The 23,448-nt window shown below is 37.8% G+C and overlaps 1 protein-coding gene across 7 annotated transcripts in view; it reads left to right on the top strand.

The window, feature by feature from the left end:
- Gfm2 (GTP dependent ribosome recycling factor mitochondrial 2) overlaps positions 1-23,448 on the top strand; it is a 52,935-nt gene that overhangs the window by 28,555 nt on the left and 932 nt on the right. For all 7 annotated transcript variants that reach the window (XM_004874143.4, XM_087209588.1, XM_004874146.4 and 4 more), the window contains 8 exons: positions 1,332-1,472; positions 1,554-1,653; positions 3,443-3,632; positions 16,951-17,027; positions 19,477-19,615; positions 19,737-19,916; positions 20,296-20,411; positions 23,106-23,288. In XM_004874143.4, coding sequence (XP_004874200.1) covers positions 1,332-1,472; positions 1,554-1,653; positions 3,443-3,632; positions 16,951-17,027; positions 19,477-19,615; positions 19,737-19,916; positions 20,296-20,411; positions 23,106-23,288 — 1,126 coding nt within the window. The remainder of the gene's footprint in view (positions 1-1,331; positions 1,473-1,553; positions 1,654-3,442; positions 3,633-16,950; positions 17,028-19,476; positions 19,616-19,736; positions 19,917-20,295; positions 20,412-23,105; positions 23,289-23,448) is intronic.

Genomic DNA, 23,448 nt, shown 5'->3' with positions numbered 1-23,448 from the left:
ATAAAGAGCCATAGTAACTTTTACTTGAAACTTTGCTTGAAAAGTTACATGATAATTTTTACTTTATCATCATCTGTAACCTGTCATGTTTATAGATGGAATTAACAAAGTGTAACTTTTCACTGTGTAAGAGTATAAATGTTGACCCTGTCTTAGTTTTAAAAAAGTTTGTTAAACATTCAGTAAATTTATTTATATTTATGTAAATGTCAGGATTTTTTTATAAGCTTAAAGTAGTTTATAGCTATAGAGAAAGATCATTGTTTTACTCCTGTTGTCTAACAGCTTTATACTTGAGTGATAAATTCTGTAAAATCTGAACACTGTGCAGAATAATAGAGAAATGGGCTTCAATTCTTTTAGCTAGGATACTAATAACTTTTCATCTCTAAATTGGAAAGGAAGGCATCATGATGATGTGATTTTGAGCATGTGCTTTGTACTGTTAGATTTCAGTACCAACACTTCCAAGTTGTTTAACATCTTCACCTATAAAATTCAGAGAATAAGACTCTTTTATAAAAATGCAGTGAGTTAATATTGAGCACAAGGAATAGTGCTGATATATAGAAAGCTCTCTATATTTGTATTTGCTACAGTTAAAAATTTGAAGGACTAGGAATAAGATTAGAGAAGTACTATATTGAAGTGTTTAACCAACTTAAGTTATAGACTTCTTTGAGACTAATAAATATATTCTCTCCTTAGAAAAATGCACCTATACACAAAATTTGGCAACTTTAGGAAAATTCAAATTTTCTAAAGCCTATTGGTGAACACCAATAATAATGTCAACTGTGTAAATAAGTTTAGGTTTATAATATAGAATTTTATAGTTATGGGGCCAGGGATTTAGCTCAATGGTTCCACTGCCTACCTTGCAAGCACAAGGTCCCAAGTTCGATCGCCAGTACCGAAAAAAAAAAAAAAAAAAAGAATGTTATAGTTATGCAGCTGGACAGAAAGTGAGGGGAGAGAGTAAATGCTGAAAAATACGTATTGGTTTATCCTGTATAGATTTCTTGAGAAGTATATATGCTGTTCTCAGATATTCTTCTCAAGGAGAGAGCTCTTGGTTTTGAAATAATTTGTAGATAAGGTAATAATGGGAAGAGAGTTCATTACTTTTTGTTTTGAAGATATTACCCTATCTCTGTTACTAAATAATTTTAGTCAAGGAAGAGAAGCACATTGTGACATTACTTAATGGGCCTGGATAGCTGTACTGAAGGACAAGAGGGATCTTCTTTGCAGTGATTCTGATTTGACCTGTAGAGACAAATGGGAAGTGTATTTTATAGGCCTTTCTGGAATGTCCTTTTATTTTATAGGCAGTGGTATAAGGGTGACTTATGTGCACTGGCGTTTAAAGTTCTCCACGACAAGCAGCGAGGACCGCTGGTCTTTATACGCATTTACTCAGGCATGGTAAAGCCCCAGTCGGCTATCTATAATATTAATGGAAATTGCACGTAAGTAGAAGCTTAGGTTATTTTCTAAAACTGCACTCATTTTTAAAAAGTCCTTTACTAATACAAAGCATGGTTTTATAGGGAGAGAGTAAGTCGTCTGCTTTTGCCATTTGCTGACCAACATATAGAAATCCCTTCACTAACTGCTGGTAACATTGCTTTGACTGTTGGGCTTAAACAGGTAAGTAACCAAATGACTTCTCTTGGAAATAATAATCTAAACAATTAGTTACAAATACATATTTTGTAGTAGCAAAAATCTACAGTCTGACAGTAATAGAATAATGAATATTACAGTCTATTCAACTTGGTTGAATGGCACACATTTAGTAGAAAAGTATAGAACAGAGAAAGAATGGGTTATATTATATTTATATTCACAAAGTTCAAATCCAAGTAAAATATACAATTTGTAGATAAATATACAATTTGTAGATAAACTTAAATATCCCTCATTGGACTTTTACCTGTTTTGATCATTGCAGAAAATTAAATCTAACCATACAACTCATTAAGAAATAACTAAAGATATTTTGCTGATGAAGGCTCCATGAGGGCCAGGATTTTTGTTTTTTGTTCACAGTTCTGTCCTGTCCATAGATCAATACTTGCAGTGAAGTAGGTGCTACACAGACACTTACTGTATGAACAGATGAAAATACTTGATGTTGTATCTATTTTTTGGTGGATTTTTTAAAAAATTCTTTTATTGGTACATTTTAGGTATGCAGTACATTTTAGGTATGCAATACATTTACATTTATCATTGTACCTTGTACCTGTATCTTGGTTCTTATTTTTTTCCCCATTACCTGTGCACCCTTCACCCCCTCCACCTTTCCCTATTTACATAGATTTCCTTTCCATTTTTTTTTCTTTCTCATAATTTTTCCTTTCCCTTCTTTCCTTTCCCCTTCCCCTCCCACCACCCCTTTACCTTTGGACCTTTTAATATTTCAAATTATCAATTATTTGTTTTAATCCTTTTAATCCTTATTTACACTTTCAGTTTCTCACACTAGAGAAACTATTTGGTATTTACACATGTGTGTCCTATTTGTTTCACTTAAGAGTATGGCCTCAATATGCATCCATTTAGCTATAAATGACTCTAGTTTCTCATTCTTTATGGCTGAGTAGTACTCCATTTTATTAAAAAAACCACATCTTTATCCAGTTCCTATTTTTGGTGCATTTAAACTAAGGACATTTCATGTTTGTGGATTAAGTCACATTTTCATTAAACTTTGGTGTATTTGTAATTTGGGTAAACATCGTTACTTTTAACATGGTTAATTGTAAATTTCAGAATGCCGTGGTAGAAAATTCCCATACTCTGGATATTGAACTTCTGATATTGAAGTATCCCCTCTGTCTGCTTAAAGGCAGGACCTGCTCCTTGTACATATTAGAAGGAGCTCTACAAATGTGTTTGCACTGTTGCTTCATAGGACTGTCTTTACAGAGAAGGAAACTGGGACAGAGCTTTACGATGTAAGAGATGAAAACTGAAATTGTAGTTTTAAAGAATAACAGTTCTACAAAGTATCAATTTTGCATAAGCAAGGGTATTCTGGTTAATTGTGTATTTTGGTTCGAGAATTTTCTGTAAAACAGTAATAAATTCTTACTGTTAATAAAGCACTATAATGGATTTCTCCTTAACCTTTCTTGCTATGACTGAAAATTTAAGCAGGTACATTTATTTTGCCAAATGAATTTTGAGTGTGTGTTGCATGTATGTATGTTTTATTGTTAGAATTTATTACAGCAATATTTTGGATAAAATTCTCACACAAGTCAAATGAGCTTTAAATCTACAGAGTTAGAGTGAGCTTTATGAATTTATTTCTCTTGAGTTCTGGTGAGGAAAAAAAAGTGGCACGTTCAATTTTTTATCTAGTAGTTGTTGGTGCAGACGAGTGCTTGCTGAGAGCCTGTTTTGTTCCATGTCATGTGTTTGCTCGCAGACTGCCACTGGAGACACCCTTGTCTCCTCCAAGTCCAACGCATTGGCTGCAGCTCGGCGAGCTGAGAGGGAGGGAGAAAAGCAGCAGAGACGAAGCAGTGAAGCAGAGAGACTGCTCCTGGCCGGGGTGGAAATCCCAGAACCAGTCTTCTTCTGTACCATAGAGCCCCCATCAGGGTCTAAGCAGCCAGGTACAGAGTCTCGGTGTATCGGTGGTTAGTGCTCTGATGCTCGGAGTAAAATATTCAGTATAACTGCAAGGATTTTTTATGTGATTTGAAATTGGATTTGAACTTACTGGTAAGCATTTCTTGTGGTTGGTCTAGTTTTTGGGGGTTTTTTTCACCTAAGGTGTTTTGATTTTTACAAACTCTTTTATATTTTTCTTATATCTTGGCCATTTTTCTCCTTCCTTACTCTTGTTCTTCTGGGGTTAGCTATGAGCTTACAAGTAATTGGCCTTCTAGTGTATTGGATCAGATAGTAATTGATTGATTACTCAAGCTTTTCATATATAAAAATACCAGTTTACCTTGTTTCCTAGCTCAACCTCTAGAATCCAGTGAAGAAATTTATATATTATAGTTAATGTTGTTTGGCCTTTGGGGAATTACACTATATGCTTTGTTTAGCATATTAGCTCAGAATTCTTCAGGGGCTTTTTATTACTAAACAGCACAAACCCAAAATCCTTTGTGTGGAATATAAAGTCTATGATTGCAGCTGAATCATTTCTAATTAGACTTGGTTACGTATAACAGAAAAGCCCCTAAATAATAATTGCTTTGATAGGACCAAAGTTCTTGTTCTTCTTCTTCTTCTTCCTCCTCCTCCTTTCTTCTTATTCCTCTTCTTTTTCTTCTTCCTCCTCCTCCTCTTCCACTTCTTTTCTTCTTCCTCTTCTTCCTCCTCCTCTTCCTCTTCTTCCTTTTCTTCCTTTTCTTCCTCCTCCTCTTATTCCCTTTCTTCCTCTTCTTCCTCATCCTCTTCCTCTTCTTTCTTTTCTTCCATCTTCATCTTCATCTCTATCTTTATCTTCATCTGTAGCCCCAAGGTTAGAAGGTGGCTCCATAGAATCTCTAGGCACCCAGGCTCTGGTCTTTCCGCTCTGCCTGAGTACACAGTTCCTGTGATGACTACAGGAGCCTAGGCCATCATCACCTTGGAGTTCTTGAAAGTAGAAAAGGCTTAAGAGGGAGGAAGATGTACCATAACCCCTTCCCTCTTAACATTTCTAATATGTCGCTGGCCAACGCTGATTGCCGAGGAGTCTGGTAAAAGCCATGTTTTGCCAAGTGTAGTGGATATACCTGTAATCCTGGCTTTGGGAGGCTGAGGTAGGAAGACAGGAGCCCAGCCTGGGCAACGTATGAAGGCCTTGTCTCAGTGCTCCTTGGGTCAGTCCCTAATACTGCCAAAGAAAAAAAATTAAGGTACCCATACCTTATCCACCCATAGGAAAGTTAGTTTTAATTTCTTGAAGATGCTTTACCCTTTTTAAAGCATTGCTGTTTCTTTTCACCCTATTCTCTTTCACATTATAATGGTTTCCTCTGACATTGTATGCCTGGAAAATGTTTACTTTTTTTTAGGCCTCAGCTCAAGCATCACCTCTTTATGAAGTTCTTTGTGGGGGGCGGCGTAATGGGAATTGAACTTGGCCTCGTGCTGCTGAGCTACACCCCTGGCCCTCTATGAGGTTAATGAACTCCTGTATTAGATTGTTTAAGGACAAACTTAGTTTTTCTTTCCTAAGTGCAGATGTGAGACAGCCCCAAGTACTGAAGGGAACAGGGTCTTTTCTTGGCCGTTTGGTGAAGGAACAGCATTGAAGTTTAAACAGGTAGAACAGCAGTTTTCCCATTATCCTAGAACGCTGTCAGGCCATGTAGATGTAGACTTGACTTGGGTAGACAAGGATCAGGTGATGAGTCTGGCTGCCCAGTATATCAAAGTGCGGCATGCTAGTTATATCAGGAGTGGCCAGGCACATAAGGATTGAGGCTGCCTGAAGAGAGTAACCCATGAGGGCTTTTTATTAGTTTGTTTTGGTTTTTTGCCATAGTGGAGATTGAATTCAGGACCTTCACTCTGAGATACATCTTCGGCACCTTTTTAATGTTTTAATTTTGAGACAGAGTCTTGCTAAATCTCTAAGTTGCCCACCCCCACCCAGCCACTTTTATTTTTTATTTTGAGAGAGAGTCTCACTAAGTTACCCAGGCTGGGTTCAAACTTGCAGTTGTCCTGCCTCAGGCTCCCAGAGTGCTGGGATTACAGGTATGGGCCACCATGAATTCTTTTAAGCATACTCAGATCATTTCATATTTCAAACATAGTATGAGCACCTAAGTGTAAATTTGAAGATTGCTGTTGAACTGCACCAGCCAATTTATTTTTACTTCAAGAACTCAAGCCTTTAGCTTGGAGAAAAAGTTTGGTGTCCGAAGAAGTCTCATTCTTGGGCATTAGCTCAGAGGTCCTAGGCAGGGACTTCCCAGGGCTCCCTGACTCCAGTATCTGTCCTGCAGAGCACTGTGTCCCTTTCCTATGCTTCCATTGCATTTTCACCCTGTCCAGTTTGCATTGGATAGATAACTTCTGTTACAGTGCCGTTTTCACCACAGCAAGCTCCCTGAGGGACAGTTTTCATAGATATTTTGGATGAATTTATTTTGCAATAAAATTTAACAATATCTTTTCATTCAGAAAGAGTTGTATAGTTACTCTCTTTGGGTTTCTGTAAAAAAAATATCTAAAACAGTGCCTGTTTACCTTGCATGTGCATACACATCTCAGGATTCTTGATAAAACATACACTCTGTCTGACTCAGCAGGTCTGGGTCCCCAGAGCCTGTTGGCAGCTCCAGGGGACACCTGTGCTGCAGGTTCTGGGGCCCCTTCAGGTCATGAAGGCTAGAACAGCATTGTCCAGTGGAAGTGGGTGTGACCCACATATATAATGCAAAAGCCTCTTACAGCTGTGTAAGGAAAACAAATGGTGAAATTGATTTTTAATGACATATTTTACTTAACCTAACTTATCGATTTTCAGATTGATACGAAAATGCAAAATCTGAAATTCTCTGAACTCTGGTCTCAAGCAGTTCAGATAAGGGATACTCAAATCTGTATTCTCATTTCAACATGAAAATAATATTAAAAAGTACTAATGAGATATTTTACATTTCTATCATATTAAGTCTTTGAAATGTGGTGTGCATTTTCCATTTGTAATACCTTCCAGTTCAGATTGGTGATATCTGCCAGTGGCCACTGTTAGCACAGTTCCAGAGGCCTGGTTTGTGTCCCAAAGAGCACCCTGGGTGTGTGACTGACCACTGTAGCTCATTGACCTATGGCTCATGTCTTTCCCTTCAGCTCATTTTATGTCTGCTGAACTTCTACCATATTTAGTTTATAAAGAAAAAGAATATACTTACCAGTTAATTGTATTTAAGTATCATTTCATTTTAGATGGCATATTTAATGCAAATAATATATTCGTATTTCCTCTGTGGTTGTGTTAATACATTGTTGAGGGATTGTACTAGTATTTGTTATTCTTGATGTAATTTTATCCTTCTTTAGCCACCTCATTACTATCACTATTTCTAAAGGCATTTTACTTTTCTGTTATCTCCTAGCTTGATCTTTGTAAAATATGATCAGATGATGTTATTGCCCCTTTTAGAAAAGCCCTTCAGTGACTTCCCAGTGAAAATCCCAACTTTTTTTAAAAATGAATTTTATTGGTACATTTTAGGTATAGAATATAATGACATTTATCATTGGAAATTTGCACCTTTACATAATTTCTCTTGGTTCTTATTTTTCCCCCATCCCCTGCCCTCCCTTCTGCCCCTCCACCCCTCCCTATTTACAAAGACTTTGTTTCCATCTTTTTATTTTCCCATATTAATTCCATTCCCTTCTTTCCTTTCCACTACCCCTCCCACTTCCCCTTCCTCTTTGCCCTTTTCTTCCTATTTCACATTATCTATTATACCTTTTATTCCTTATTTGCACTTTCAGTTTCTCACACTAGAGAAACTATTCAGTATTTACATGTGTCCTATTTATTTCACTTAAGAGTATGACCTCAGTGTGCATCCATTTGGCTATAAATGTCTCTAATTTCTCATTTTTATGGCTGAGTAGTACTCCATTTTATTTAAAAAACACATCTTCTTTATCCAGTTTCCAGTTGATGGGCACTTGGGCTGCTTCCAAGCTTTAGCTATTACAAACTGTGCCACTATAAACTTGGGTGCACATATATCGCTGTGGTATGATTCTTTTAATTCTTTGGGGAAGATACCCAGCTGGGGAATAGCTGGGTCAAATGGGACTTCCAGTCCTAGTTCTTTAAGGTATCTCCATACTGATTTCCACAGTGGCTGCACCAGTCTACACTCCCACCAGCAGTGGAGCAGTGTCCCTCTTTCCCCACAGCCCCGCCAGCATTTGTTAGTGGTTGATTTCATGATAGCAGCCATTCTTTCTGGGGTGAGGTGGAATCTCAGTGTTGTTTTCATTTGCATCTCTGGAATGACCAGTGATGTTGCACATTTTTTCATGTATTTATTTACTGCTTTTACACTTGATCTTAGCCAAAAGGCCGACAAGCAATGCTTTTACTACTTTATATGAGAAATGCCTGTTCATTTCAGGTGCCCATTTTTGGATTGGGTCTTTAAATTTGGGATTTTTTTAAGTTCTTTATAGATTCTAGATATTACACCTTTGTCTGAGGAACAGCAGGTGAAAATTTTGTCCCATATTGTAGGTTGTCTCTTCACACTGTTGATGGTTTCTCCTCCTGTGCAGAAGCTTTTTAATAAGAGATCCCACTTGTTGATTGTTTGTGGTAGTTTATGGGCAACTGAGGTTTTGTTCATAAAATCTTCCTATACCAATGTCTTTATTTTTTTTTCCCATTAAGTTTATTAGTACATTTTAGGTATAAAATACAGTTATATTCATCATTGGGATCTTGTACCATTACATGAGTATCTTGGTTCTTATTTTTTTTCCCCTTCCCTTGCCCTCCCTTCACCCCCTCCACCATTCCCTATTTGCAAAGACTTTGTTTCTATTTTTTTCCTTTTCTCATATTTTTTCTTTTCCCTTCTTTCCTTTCCCCTACCCCTCCCACTTCCCCTACTCCTTTAGTCCTTTTCTTCCTATTACACAATATCAATTATACATTTTTAAAATTACAATATCAAGATCTAGAAGACATTACCACACATTTTACAGAATTTAAAAGGATATAGAAAGCATATTACAAAAATCTTTTTTGAAATAAATTTGGCAACTTCTAAGAAGTACCTTGGAAGACAAATTAATGAAACTAACTCTGGAGGAAATATCAAATTTGAATAGCACCTATTAAAGAAAGTATATTCCTAGCTTGAAAACCTACCTATATGACAACAGCAAGCTCATATACATTTTAACTGATAAATTATATCAAACAATTAAAGCAGTAAAAAGAAGGAACACTTCTCCGCTCATTTTAGGAAATCAACATTGTGCTAATCCTAAAACTGGATAAAGAAAATAGAAGAAAAAAGTATGAACATAGATAGAAATTTGTTTAACAAAACAGACTATTAGAAGTCAGATCTGGCAGGATGTAGAAAGTGGTTTTTATTATAGGGATGGCAGTGTTGGTTCAGCATTGGAAGATCCACCCCCAAAAGTCATCATTTTAACAGAGGAAAGGAAAAAGCCATATGATCCTGTCACTAGTTGGAGAAAAAGTATTGGACTAAATTCTACAGATGTTCATGGTAAAAGCTATCAGGAGACTAAAAGTAGAACAGAACCTTCTCAACAGATCAAAGACATGTACTCCATACTTGAAGCAAGAACACCTTATATGAATGGAGAAGATACAATGCTTTCTCCTTAAGGTGGGGAACAAGGGCAGATATGCTTACTCTTTATCTGTCCATTAAACTTTGAAACCTAGGTCCAACCAAATTAGTCTGGCAATAAAATGACACAATTAGGATAGGATTGGCAAGGTAGAAGCAAAATCTTTATATGCAGATGAAATGATCATCTACAGAGAAAATACTACAAAATCTCTAGGAGGCCCTAGAACTTGAATTTGAATTTAGCAGGATTAGAAAACACAAGGTATATATAAAAATTCAGGTCTGTGTATACTTGCTATAAATGAATTGGATATTGAAATTGAAAAGTTATGTAAGAGTACAAAGGACCTAGAAAAGTTAAAATAAAACAAAAACAGTGTTGGAAGATGTTTAGTACCTAATTTTAAGACTTCTTCTAAAGCTACAGTAATCAAGGCAGTGTTGGTGTAAGGAAAGATATATAGATCATTGGAATAAGACAGAGAATCTAGAAATAGAACCACACATATATGGTCCACTGAGTTTTGAAAGATTATTTAACATTAGCATTTTATAGAATATAAACTCAATTCAAGAGCCGAGGAAGAGATAGTGTTTTCTGCAAACAGCACTAGAACTCCTGGTATCCGTATATAAAAAAATTAACCTCACCCCTTTATTTCTATACATGAAAATAACTTGAAGGGATCTATGAACCTAAATATGAAAGCCTAAAAGTATAAAACTTTAAGAAGAAATTATAAGGGAAAATATTTATGAATTCAGGCTAGGCAAGAACTACCTAGGATACAAAAGACATGATGTGTAAAAGAAAAAAATTGATAAATGAGATTCCATCAAAATTTAGAACTTTAAATGACATCATTAAAATGAAAAGTAGTCCTTAAACAGACCATATTTACAATGCATATAACCTATGACCAGAATATATAAAGAACTCTTACAGCTCATTAATAGACAACCCGATTGAAAGTAGACATAAGAAGATGATAAACAGCCAGTACAGCACAAGGAAAGATGTGCAACTCTAAAATCAGACAAATACTAATCAGTACAATAACAAGATTGAATTATGCGCTCATTAGGGAGATGAAGTTAAAAGTTTTAAAATCCTTGTCATGACTTTTTCTTTTTGTTGGATTCTCCCCCTTTGTGTTTAATTTGTCACGCCCAATGGATTCCTTCTGCTGGGTTTCCTGGGGTTGTGATCCTCATTGTCTTTTCCTAGGGTATTGTCTAAAATTTTTTCGAGTGCCGGTTTGGTATTCATGAAGGTCCTGAGGTGCTCTTTATCATGAAAGTGTCTTATTTCTCCATCCATTTTGAAAGATAGTTTTGCAGGGTACATCAGTCTGGGTTGGAAGCTGTTTTCCTTTAGGGATTGGACTACATCACTGCAAGCTCTTCTTGCCTTGAGGGTTTGTATTGAGAAGTCTGCTGTGATTCTGATGGGCTTTCCTTTGTATGTGATTTGTTTCTTTTCTCTCACTGCTTGTAGAATTTTGTTCTTCTGTTGGATTTCTGGAATCCTAACTATTATATGCCTATGTGTAGATTTTTTTTGATCAAGGCTATCTGGAGTCCTATATGCCTCACTTATCTGTATGTCAAGCTCTTTTCTCCTCCTTGGGAAGTTTTCTGCCATCACTTCGGTGAACAGATATTTTATGTCATCTGCACTCTCTCCTCTTTCTTCATTGACTCCAATCAGTCTTACGTTATTCTTCTTTGCATCGTCTAGCAGCTGCTGGATTGATTTCTCGTGTTCCCTTACAATTTTAAAGCAATTTTTCTTTTCCTGGTCACTAATTGCAATCTTATCTTCTATATCTGAAATTCTTTCCTCACATTGGTTCATTCTGTTGTGCAGACTTTCATTGGAGTTTTGATCTCCTGGAAATCTGTTTGCATCTGTTTTATGGATTCCATTTGTTTCCTATGTTGGGATTCCATCATGTGCCTCAGCTCCTCTGTTTTTTCATCTGTGTCCTCTCTAAATTTATTAATCATGTCTTGCACCATGAGCAAAATCTTTGCTGTTATCTGAGTTATTATTTCTGATTTCATTTTTCCCAGATCCTCTTTTGTTGCCAGTTCAGATAGTTCAGGTGGTTGAGTATCAGAGTATTCCATCTCGTTTCCCTTTGGGGTTGCTGTAGGCGATCTGGAAGTCTGTTTTTGAGGCTTGTTTATGTGTCTTCTCATTTCCACGGGGTGGGGGGAGGGGGTGCGCCTGGCACCTACGCGGTTCACCTTCTCTGCCCTAGGTGCCTGGGATGGCGGCGTGGGAGCTTCCTTCAGGGTGCTGGGACCAGTTCAGCTTCTCTGCCCTAGGAGCCTAGGATGGCAGCGGGGGAGCCCCCTTCTGGCCCTACACCAGTGTCTTCAAGAGTTCTACCTAACCTCTTTTCCAGTTGGTTCAGCATTTCTGTTTTAATATTTAGATCTTTAATCCATTTTGATTTTAGTTTAGTGCATGGTGAGAGATATAGGTCTAGTTTTCATCTTTGACTCCAGCACCATTTATTAAAGAGGCTATCTTTCCTCCACTGAGGGTGTTTGGCTACTTTGTCGAAGATGAGGTGGCTGAGTGTGTCTGGAGTTGTTTCTGCATCTTTTAATCTGTTCCACTGGTCCTCAGGTCTGTTTCTTTGCCAGTACCATGCTGTTTTTATCACAGTAGCTTTGTAGGATAGTTTCAAGTTTGGGATTGTGATACCCCCTGCCATGTCTCTGTTGCCTAGAACTGCTTTTGCTATTTTAGATCTCTTGTTCCAAATGAATTTTTGAATTTTTTTTCTCAAGGTCCTTGAACTGTGCTGCTGGGATTTCCATTGGGATTGCATTGAATCTATATAGCAGTTTTGGAAGTATGGCCATTTTCACTATGTTGATTCTTCCTACCCAGGACCAAGGGATGTCTTTCCATTTTCTTTTATTGCCTTCAATCTCTCTTTTTCAGAGTGCTATAGTTTTCAAAGAAGAGGTCTTTGATTTCTTTCATTAGGTTGATTCCTAGGTATTTCAGTTTTTTGGATGCTGTTGTGAAAGGAATTGATTGCCTCATCTCTCTCAGTGAGTCTGTTTTTTGTGTACAGAAAAGCTATTGATTTTTGTGTGTTGACCTTGTATCCAGCTACTTGACTGAATTTGGTTATTAAGTTTAGAAGATTTTTGGTGGAGTTCTTAGGGTCTTCTATATAGAGTATCATGTCATCTACAAATAATGACAATTTGACTTCTTTGTTTCCTATCTTTATTCCTTTTATTTCTTTCTCTTAATTGTTGTGGCTAATGTTTACAAAAGTATGTTGAACAGGAGTGGTAATAGTGGAGATCCTTGTCTTGTTCCTGATTTTAGTGTGAAGGATTTCAGTTTTTAACCATTTAGCATGATATTGGCTATTGGTTTTTCATAGATGGCTTCTATCAGATTGAGGTAGAGACCATCTATTCCAATTTTTTGTAGGGTTTTTATCATAAATGCATGCTGGTTTTTGTCAAGTGCTTTTTCTGCATCTATTGAGATGATCATATGGTTCTTGTCCTTGGCTCTGTTAATATTGTGTATTACATTTATTGACTTGCATATGTTGAACCATCCCTGCATCCCTGGGATGAATCCCACTTGGTCAGGGTGTAAGATCTTCTTGATGATCTTCTGCATTCTATTTGCCAGTATCTTATTAAGGATTTTTGCATCTATGTTCATTAGTGAGATTGGCCTACAGTTGTCTTTTTCAGCTGAGTCTTTCTCTGCTTTGGGGATCAAGGTGATGTTTGCTTCCAGGAATGAATTCGGGAGTATTGCTTCCCTTTCAATTTGAAGAGTTTAAACTAGTGACAGTAGTTCCTCTCTAAATGTCTTGTAGAATTCAGCAGTGAAGCCACCAGGACCTGGGCTTTTCTTGGTTTGTAAGTTTTTAATTACATTTTCAATTTCATTGATTGATACTGGGTTGTTTAGAATTTTTAGGTCTTCTTCCTTCAACTTTGGTAATTCATATGTATCTAGAAATCTGTCCATTTCTTCTGTGTTTTCCATCATATTGGCTTATAGGTTCTCAAAGTAGGTATTGATGATCCTCTGGATTTCTGCTGGGTCCTTTGTAATTTTTTTTTTCTTTTTTTTTGGTACTGGGGATCAAACTCGGGTCCTTGCGCTTGTGCAGCAGGAGGCGAAATCACTGAGCTATATCCCCGGCTGGTCCTTTATAATTTCATCCTTTTCATTCCTAATTGCATGGATTTGGGCCTTTTCTTTCCTTTTTCTGATAAGGTTGGCTAAGGGTTTGTCAATTTTGTTTATTCTTTTGAAGAACCAACTCTTGGCTTCATTGTTGTTTTTGTATTGTTCTCTTAGTCTCCATTGCATTGATTTCTGCTCTGATCTTTATAATTTCCTCCCTTGTATGAGCTTTGGGTTTGTCCTGCTCTTCTTTTTCTAGAAGCTTGAGGTTCCGCATCAGGTTGTTTAATTGGGCTCGCTCTGTTTTCCTAATATGAGTATTCAGTTTTATGAATTTCCATCATAAACTGCTTTCATTGTGTCCCATAGATTCTGATATGTTGTATTGTCATTGTCATTTAAGGAACTGTCTGATTTTTTCTTTAATTTCCTCTGTGACCCATAGGTTATTCAGAAGTGTGTTGTTCAGTATCCATATGTTCATGAAATTCTTGTGGTTTCTTTCGCTGTTGATCTCCAATTTCATCACACTATGATCTGATAATATGCAGGAGATAACTTCAATTCCTTTGCACTTCCTAAACATGTTCTATGAGTGAGTATATGGTCTATTTGGAGAATGACCCATGTGCAGCTGAAAAGAATGTATATTCTGATTTTGTGGGGTAGAATACTCTGTAAACATCTGTTAGGTTCATTTGTTCCTGAGTTTGATTGAGTTCTGGTATTTCATTGCTTATTTTTTTGCCTAGTTGATCTACCTATTTGTGACAGGGGGGTATTGAGGTCCTCCACTACTATTGTATTAGTGCTTATTTGATTTTTCATGTCCATTAGTATTTGTTTTATATTGTTGGGCACACTAGTGTTTGGTGCATATATATTTTTGATTGTCATCTCTTCCTCTTGGATTGTTCCCTTTAGAAGGATGTAGTGTCCTTCTTTGCCTCTCTTAATCAGTGTTGGTTTGAAATCCATTTGGTCTGCAAAGAGGATAGCTACTCCTGCTTTTTTTTTTTGCATTCCTGTCACATGGAGTATTGTTTTCCACCCTTTAACTTTCAGTCTGTGAGTTTCATTTCGAATTGTGTGTTTTGTGTATTCAGCATATTGTTGGCTCTTGCTTCTTGACCCATTCTGCCAGTCTATTTCTTTTGAGTGGTGAATTGAGACCATTAACATTGATGGTTATAACTGATAACGTATTGACTTATCATTGTCATGACTTTTTCTTTTTGTTGCATTCTCCCCCTTTGCTTTAATTTCTTGTTGTGCCCAATGGATTCTTTCTGCTGGGCTTCCTGGGGTTGTGATCCTCATTGTGTTTTCCTAGGATTTTGTCTAAAATTTTTTGGAGTGCTGGTGTGGTATTCATGAAGTTCCTAAGGTGCTCTTTGTCATGAAAGTATCTTATTTCTTCATCAATTTTGAAAGATAGTTTTGCAGGGTACATCAGTCTGGGTTGGAAGCTGTTTTCCTTCAGGGCTTGAAATATGTCACTCCAAGCTCTTCTTGCCTTGAGGGTTTGTATTGAGAAGTCTGCTGTGATCCTGATGGGCTTTCCTTTGTATGTGATTTGTTTCTTTTCTCTCACTGCTTGTAGAATTTTGTTCTTCTGTTGGATTGATTTCTGGAATCTTAACAATTATATGCCTATGTGTAGATTTTTTTTTATTAAGGCTAGTTGGAGTCCTATATGCCTCACTTATCTGTATGTCAAGTTCTTTTCCCCTGCTTGGGAAATTTTCTACGATCACTTCTATGAACAGTTTTTTTGTCATCTGCACTCTCTCCTGTTTCTTCATTGACTCTGATCAGTCCTATGTTATTCTTCTTTGCATCGTCTGAACAGCTGCTGGATTGATTTCTCGTGTTCCTTTACAGTTTTAAAGCAATTTTTCATTTCCTGGTCACTAATTGCAGTGTTATCGTCTATATCTGAAATTCTGTCCTTACATTGGCTCATTCAGCTGTGTAAACTTTCAATGGGGTTTTTACTCTCCTGGAAATCTGTTTGCATTTGTTTTATGGATTCCATTTGTTTCCTATGTTGGGATTCCATCATGTTTCTCAACTCCTCTGTTTTTTTTTTATCTGTGTCCTCTCTAGATTTATCATGTCTTGCACTATGGACACAATCTCTCATCTTTTCTGGTAAGTTATTTCTGATTTCATTTTTTCCAGATCCTCTTTTGTTGCCAGTTCAGGGAGTCTAGGTGGTTGAGTATGAGATTGTCCCATCTCATTGCCCTTTGGGGTTGCTTTAGGTGATCTGGGAGTCTGGTTTTGAGATTTGTTTATGTGTCTTCTCATTTCAGTGGCGGGGGGTGGGGTGCTTTTGGCACCCGTGGGGCTCACCTCCTCTGTGCAGGGGGCAGTCGTATGGCAGCCCAGAAGACACTTCCCAAATCCCAACTTCTTACCATGATCTGTAGGCCCTTATATAGTATAATCCCTGTTGCACATCTCATCTGATGGAACTTGTTTATGATGCTAGGGGTCAAACTCAGGGCCTTACACGTTAGAAAACCACTTTACCACTGAGCTCCATCTCCACCTTTCATTTTACCCACCAATCTCTGGCTACGGGCCGTCTTGCTGCTTTTCTGTATCATGTACCACCATTCTAACTTGAGACCAGTTTTCTTGAGGATTTTGTTCATAAGTTTTTTCTTTTCTGTGTCTTTTCCTAAATCATTCTGGAGAAACTTTTTCCAGATCATTAAGTCTCAAATAACCTCCCATCACTATTATGTCACCTTGTTTTACTCTCTACAAAGCATTTATGGCTGTTTGAAATTTTCTGTCTTAGTTACTTTCCTATTGCTGAGACCTAATACAAACACCTAAATCTTAAAGTAGGAGAGGTTTATTTTTGCTGACTTGTTTGTTTGGATTAGTTTTGAGACAGGGCCTCACTATGTAGCTCAAGCTGGCCTTGAACTCACTATGTAGCCCAGGCTGGCCTCAAATTCATAAAAGAATTTAGCCTCCCAAGTGCAGCCATTACAGGTGTGCACCACCACACCCAGCTGGCTCATCTATTTATTCCATAGTTGGCTGTCTCCAAGGCAGGAAGGCAACGTGGAGGGGTAGGCAGAGCGAGGGCAGAGGAGAGATGCTCACCTCCGTGGTGGCCAGGGAACAGAAGGGAGCAACCAAGGAAGCAATAAACCCTACCAGGTCACGCCCCAGTGACTGCCTCTTCCAGCCAGGCCCCACCTCCTAACATCACTTTTAGGCGTAGCAACCCCATGATCCACTCGTCTTCCAAAAGCCCTGCCTATGAGCACATGGGCTTTTGGAGGCATCTAGATATAAGCCATAACATTCACTTTTTCAGAGTTTATGTGCTTGTTCATCTTTTTTCCATACTACAACATGTATCTAAAAAACAAAATGCAAAGAAAACAGTTGTTGTTTATCCCCTAGATTTGGATCATGCATTGAAATGCCTTCAGCGTGAAGATCCCAGTTTGAAAGTGAAGCTTGATCCTGACACTGGACAAGTATGTACATTATTCCTTAACCCTAGAAATCTCTCCATGGTAGGATTTGTATGTATGTGTGTGGACATATGCATATATCTAAAACACTCATTGGTCTGTGCTTCTGAAACAGCTTTTTTCTTGATTGATAATATAAATTTCTGGTTATTTAGGTTGAGTGTCATGCTAAATAAACAAAGTCTCCTTACTTCCCTAATATAATTACACTTCACACAGAAACTATCCCCTGGCATTTTGGACCCTTCATAAAACTGCCTTTGGAGAGATGTGGAAATCAGGTTCAGCTCAAAGCCTTGAGCCTCTTACACCAAGGCTTGTAAAAGCAGCACACTTAGGAGAGAGGTCTAGATAGCACTTTAATGACAATAACACACCTGAAATGGACTGGAGTGGTGGATTAGAACTGAGCATTGTGGGAGAGAGTAGGGTTCCAATACAGGAGAGTAGTAGCAGATGTTCTTGATTCATCAAGGAAAAAAATTACTTTCTGCATCCTTTTAGGAGGACAGGGTAATGTCTGTTGTATAAGATTTTAGAAGGAAACCTTTTAAAATATTATGTTTGTCTTTATAAAGATAAACTAATTTGGTTAATCTAGAAAATATGAAATGCTTTAGCTTCCCAAAATGCTAAATGTGTAGTACAGTAATTTAGCTTAATTGATCATAAAGGCTACAATAATAATTAAAACAAACTTTTATTTTAAAAACATTTTATTTAAAAAATTGCAGTACATTTTAATAGCAAAATAATACACAAAAATACCAAATGAAGAATTGAAGTTGCCCTTTCTGTGAAAACTTGACTATCCTTCCACACTTTTCCCCAAACATATGTTTGATGCTGTATTAGGAGCACAACATATTTTTCAAATATAAATGTACAAATATATTAGGTTGTTCTGTTTGTGTTTATACACAAATAATTTATTTTCAGCTTTATATTAAAAAGCAATTGTATGCCAAGTAATCCTTTTTTAAAAAAACGTGTGATTACAGTTTCATTACAGCCAAAGGACACAAATTAAAAGTAGCCAAAGGAAGAGGACACGTAGGGTAGTCTGGGAGGCTTCACACTTCCTTTGTCCTCGGGAGCATGCTGCCTTCGGGTAAAGAGCACTGCTACCCAGAGCAGCTCACCGGAGCCTCCTGTGCCCAGAGATTTTACTGGAACTCAAATCACAGAGTCCACGTAGTTAACCTTTAGTCTCAAGTCTTCCCATAGATTCAGGCTGATACCTTTAGTTTCTCTGGAGTTCAAAGTTGATAGTGTTCCAAAGCCTGTGAGTCACATTGTTAGTACAGAGGACAAAGCCCCTAGGTAGACACTTGATCAGATAGGATATTCTTGAATAACTGATAATGTGAAATAGGAAGAAAAGGTCCAAAGGGGTAGGAGTAGTGGGAAGGGCAGGGGAAAGGAAAAATTATGAGAAATGGAAAAAATAGAAATAGTCTTTGTAAATAGGGAAGGGTGGAGGGGGTGAAGGGAGGGCTAGGAATGGGGAAAAAATAAGAACCAAGATTCATCATGTAAAGTTACAAGTTCCCAATGAGAAATGTAAATGTGTTGTACACCTAAAATGTACCAATAAAAGAATTAAAAAAAAAAAAAAGATAGGATATTCTAGGGGCCTTGAGGTCACCTCCCAAGAGCCAAGAGCAAAGGCTAGAAGAGATCTGTCTTTGGGTACATACACAGATAGTATATGAATAAGATAAAGCAAATACGTATACCTTGCACTGTGCTCTTATACACAAAAGGCCTTCTTTATAACCATGGTTGTTAAAAAGAGATACACACACTTAGTGGTTTTGATACAAATTCAGATGTTCTAACAAGGACCCAAAGTAACATTGCTCAAAAAAAGATAGAAGTCAGTTTCTCTTTTACATGATGGTTCTTTTACAGACCTCCAACTAGTATGAAGGTTTTGACTGTACATAAAGCTGTAAGATACCCAAGGTGGTTGGGAAATACCTTGTGGTTCTTAAGTGTTTGGGGTAAGGTTATCTCTCCATTTATAGGGTGTTATCTTCAGCTACAGTTTCAAGACAGTTGCTGCTTATTAAGAAAGGGACTTTTCCCTCTTCTTACAGGAACAAACCAGAAATTGTAAACATCAATTATATTCATATTGTACTGGCCACAATTAGGCTTTATGATTGGGAAGTGCAGTAGCTCAGTGTTATTTGCCCAGCTGACATTTGAACTCTCAGAGAGTTGCCAAGTGATTCATCTGTAATTGACTTATCCCAATCAGAAAAGTAAACAATGCTGGATGTAGGAGCCCCCCCTCCTCCAAAAAAAAAAAAAAACTGCCGAAGAAGCTGTTTGTAATTAAGGCAAAATTACTTAAATGAATATATTAACATCATACTTTTATGTAGTATTTTGCAAAAAAAATGTAGTTTTTCCTTTGATATTATTTTCCTCCTCTTCTAACTAGACTGTGCTGTGTGGTATGGGGGAGTTACATATTGAGATTATTCATGACCGAATCAAGCGGGAATACGGCCTAGAGACCTTCCTGGGGCCTCTCCAGGTGGCATACCGAGAGACCATCCTCAACTCAGCTCACGCCACAGGTAAAACACAAAACATGAGACCATGAGCTTGTTGACTGCATTTTTGCCGGTGATGACATCCATTTGTTCTGTAACTTTTCAGAACAAATCTCTGAGGTACCATATTCAATTTGTGTTTTAGATACCTTAGATAAAACTTTAGGGGACAGACAGCATCTCGTGAGTGTAGAGCTGGAAGCAAGGCCGGGTGAGACACCCTCTGTCACACCGGTGATAGAGTATGCTGACAGTGTCAGCAGAGACCTGTTGAAGGACTCCCAGGAGGCTGTTGAAAATGGAATTCACAGTGCATGCCTCCAAGGTAAGGGCTCAACCAAGGGGAAGTGTAATAGCCCACTTGGCCATTGAATCATTGTGTGTGTATGTGCATGGCAAAATACTATATAAAGATATGTTAATATATCCATTTAAGTAATTTTTCATTAATTACAAATGAGTTGCTTTTGCAGTGTTAGTGGGGTGGGCTCCTACATTCAGCACCATTTACCTTTCTAATTGGGATAAATCAATTACAAGTGCATATGCTAGGGATTGAATCCACTGAACTACACCTCCAGCCTCAATCACTTCATATATTACAGACCATTCTATCTTTTCCTAACTTTACTAGTGTTTTTCTCCTTCACACTTTTGTTACTCCTCACTGCAAACTGAACCCTAACACGATGTTTCTTGCACAGGACCCCTGCTTGGATCCCCCGTTCAGGATGTGAGGATTACTTTACATTCACTGGTAATTCATCCTGGTACCTCTGCAACTATGATTTCCGCCTGTGTCTCAAGATGTGTACAAAAGGTATAGAAGTACAGTTCTAGTCCTTTTAAGGCAGTTGTACTGAATGCAGCACCACTGACCTCACAGACAGCTGTGCCTATAGAGCCTGCTTCCTGTTCTTGCCTCCTGAGTCTTACAGTCAGTAACAGTTCTTAGCACGAAGGATATTAGAAAGTACTGGTCACAAAGATTGCTGATTTTGACAGAGGTGAGTTTCCTTCAGTGATGTCTGTGCTTTCCACATCCCAGACACAGCCATTAGAGGCAAGCCTGGTAGGTTCACAGAAAGGACAGATCAGGGTTAGCTTGGCCCTGATCTATAACCTAAAGGACACTGAAGATCTAATACTAGTTTCAGTTTTAGAGTTCATGTTTATTCAAGTAAGATTGCTTTCGCTAAGAAACCAGCTGAGTCCCACTGAACAACAGATTCAGGGGTGTCTTCCCTCCTCGAAGCATGGAGCATGTGGTCTTGGTATGGTTACCTGGGGAGAATTCCTGAGTGTCATGGACTCTGCTTCCTGCTTAATGACCTCCAGAGCTGGATCAACCCCCAGGAATGTGGTGTGCTTAATGCTGATCCCATGCATTCTTCTCAGTGTGAGGATACCCTTGGTGACTGATTTTTACATTAGAACATTTGCTTTTACAACTGTTTTCTAATACATGGGCTGTTTTTGAGATCTGCTTTTCTATAGTCTTATTTAAATACATAATTATAAATATGCCAGCCCTTGAATTGAACTTTTTTCATATGATTTCAAATTCATATTTTTCTTGGTGCTGGGATTGAACCCAGAGTATAGTACATATTAAAAATAGACTGGGCATGTAATCCCAGCACTTGGGAGGCTGACCCAGGAGGATTGCCATGTGTTTGAGGCCAGCCTGAAACAGAAAACCAAAAACTATGCTTTGGAAAAAAGGATTTAAATATTGTTCATCTAAGAATATAATTAGTAATGACTACAGGTGATATTTCTATTTTGAGAACATTTAAGTAATTTAAAAGATTTCTCCTGATACTGTTTTTAATATTGAAGTAGTAATCCAAAAGATGATTTAATGTTTCTGAACCCCAGAATTTTGACCTTCAAAGTATTATTATGCCTTTAAAAAGTCAAATTAGCTGAGCATGGTGGCACATGCCTTTAAGCCCAGCACTTAGGAGGCTGAGGCAGAAGGATCACTGCAAGTTCAAGGCCAGTCTGGGCTACATAGTGAGTTCAAGGCCAGGCTGAATTACATATACCTTGTCTTAAAAAAAATGGTCAAAGTATTTGATTAACCTTTTTAATAAAAACATACTAGGCCCGGGATTTAGCTCAGTGGTACGGCCGCCTGCCTTACAAGCCCAAGGTCCTGAGTTCGATCCCTGGTACCAAAAATAAAAATAAAAATATACTAGAGAATGAGAATTAACTCTATGGGGCTAAAACATTTAGTCTTTAGTCTTACTTCATTACTTTAAATGACAGTTTATTTTCTCTACTTAAGTTCATGGCGTTCATAGAGGTATTGAACCATTTGTGTTGTGTTTACAGTTTCCTGGACATGAGGACACCAATAGGATAATTTTGTTTCTTCAACTTAAGGGAGCTCATGATTTAGTAAGCAAATTAAATATAGCCAGATAGCCAAAATATTAGAACAGGCAGAGTACCATAAAAGCTGGGAATTAGAGGAGATTCTTGGAAAGAAATTAATATTCAAGCTCTGATGATTGGGGAGGATTTGGACATAGGAGGGGACAGTCCAGAGATATAAAGACCCCTTGTCAGATGAAGATAGGGATGTAGTGAAAACAGTGTCAAAAAACTAAGTGGGGTTACTATAGGGAAACCTTTTCGGCACTGTATTAAAGCTTTGAACTTCATTCTGAGTGAAGATGGAAGTATAATACAGAAGGGATTGGAATGGGAAATAGAATCCAAGTCTGAATTAGGATATCAGCAATAAGAATGGAAATCTCACAGCCTACTAGGAAAAATAAGTCAGAAGATGCATGTCTATGCAAACTTCAAATGCCATTAGTAGAAACAGGGAAGAGAAATGTTTGGAAAAGAAAATGCTAAGCTCAGTTTGGAGCATCTGGAGAGCTGTACAATACCAAGACCTTTCCCAAAGCAGGCCTGTGGAGTACATGGCTGGAGCACTCAGGCTGGGCTGTGGAGTGGTGGTAAGAAAGCCTCCTAGGAGGGGCTGCTGAAGCTCTGCAGTATGTAATGTTGTCAAGGAAAAGATGTAAAGAGAAAAGGGGACAGTTCCATGAGCACAGGATGTTGTAAGAGTCCTTGGTTGTAGCATTTTTTCTCAATTTTTACCTTTTTCTACTCCACTATTTTATCCTGAAAGACATTTTCAGTTGCATGTCATTTGAAGGTCATTTTCTGTGTGCATGTTCTTGGCCTTTGAAGTCTTAAGATTCTCAACATATGTTTTGCAAAAAAGGGTTTGTTTTAAAAGTAGAAAATAAGTTTGGTTTTTTTTGTAAAGCTCTCTTACCTCCTGGATTGCCCTCTCTGGCTCATAGCTCCCAGTATATGTAAGCAAACAGTGAAGTTCTTGACTTCTTACAAAATGTGATCGATCACTATATAGAGAGTTCAAGCAGTAGGTTTTCTAGAGCCCTAGACTTGAGTATGGACAGTATTTTGTTTTTATGGATCCTTTTCTCTGTAATAAAAATTTGACTTAAATCTTCAATCTCTTTAGGCCCTGAAGAAAGCTGACAAGCAGGTTTTGGAACCTCTGATGAATCTTGAGATTATAGTGCCTAGAGATTATCTCAGCCCTGTGCTAGCAGATCTGGCACAGAGAAGAGGGAACATTCAGGAGATCCAGACTCGCCAAGACAACAGAGTTGTTATTGGATTTGTTCCCTTAGCAGAAATTATGGTAGGTATTTTGCAACTGAAGCATACATTTCTTTTTGTAATAAAGGAGCTATGTACAACAAATGTAGTAACACCTACAAGAAGCATCAGGGCTGACTTAGAGAACTCATGCTAAAGCTCAGCCACCGAGAATTTAAATTGTTGGGGAAATCTAGAAGGGG

This window comes from Heterocephalus glaber, unplaced genomic scaffold, assembly GCF_053883595.1.
Source record: "Heterocephalus glaber isolate CG9 unplaced genomic scaffold, H.glaber_assembly_v1.0 deba00001056, whole genome shotgun sequence".
NCBI lineage: Eukaryota > Metazoa > Chordata > Mammalia > Rodentia > Bathyergidae > Heterocephalus > Heterocephalus glaber.
The sequence above is the reverse complement of the archived record's forward strand: the minus strand, read 5'-3'. Positions and strand labels throughout refer to the sequence as shown.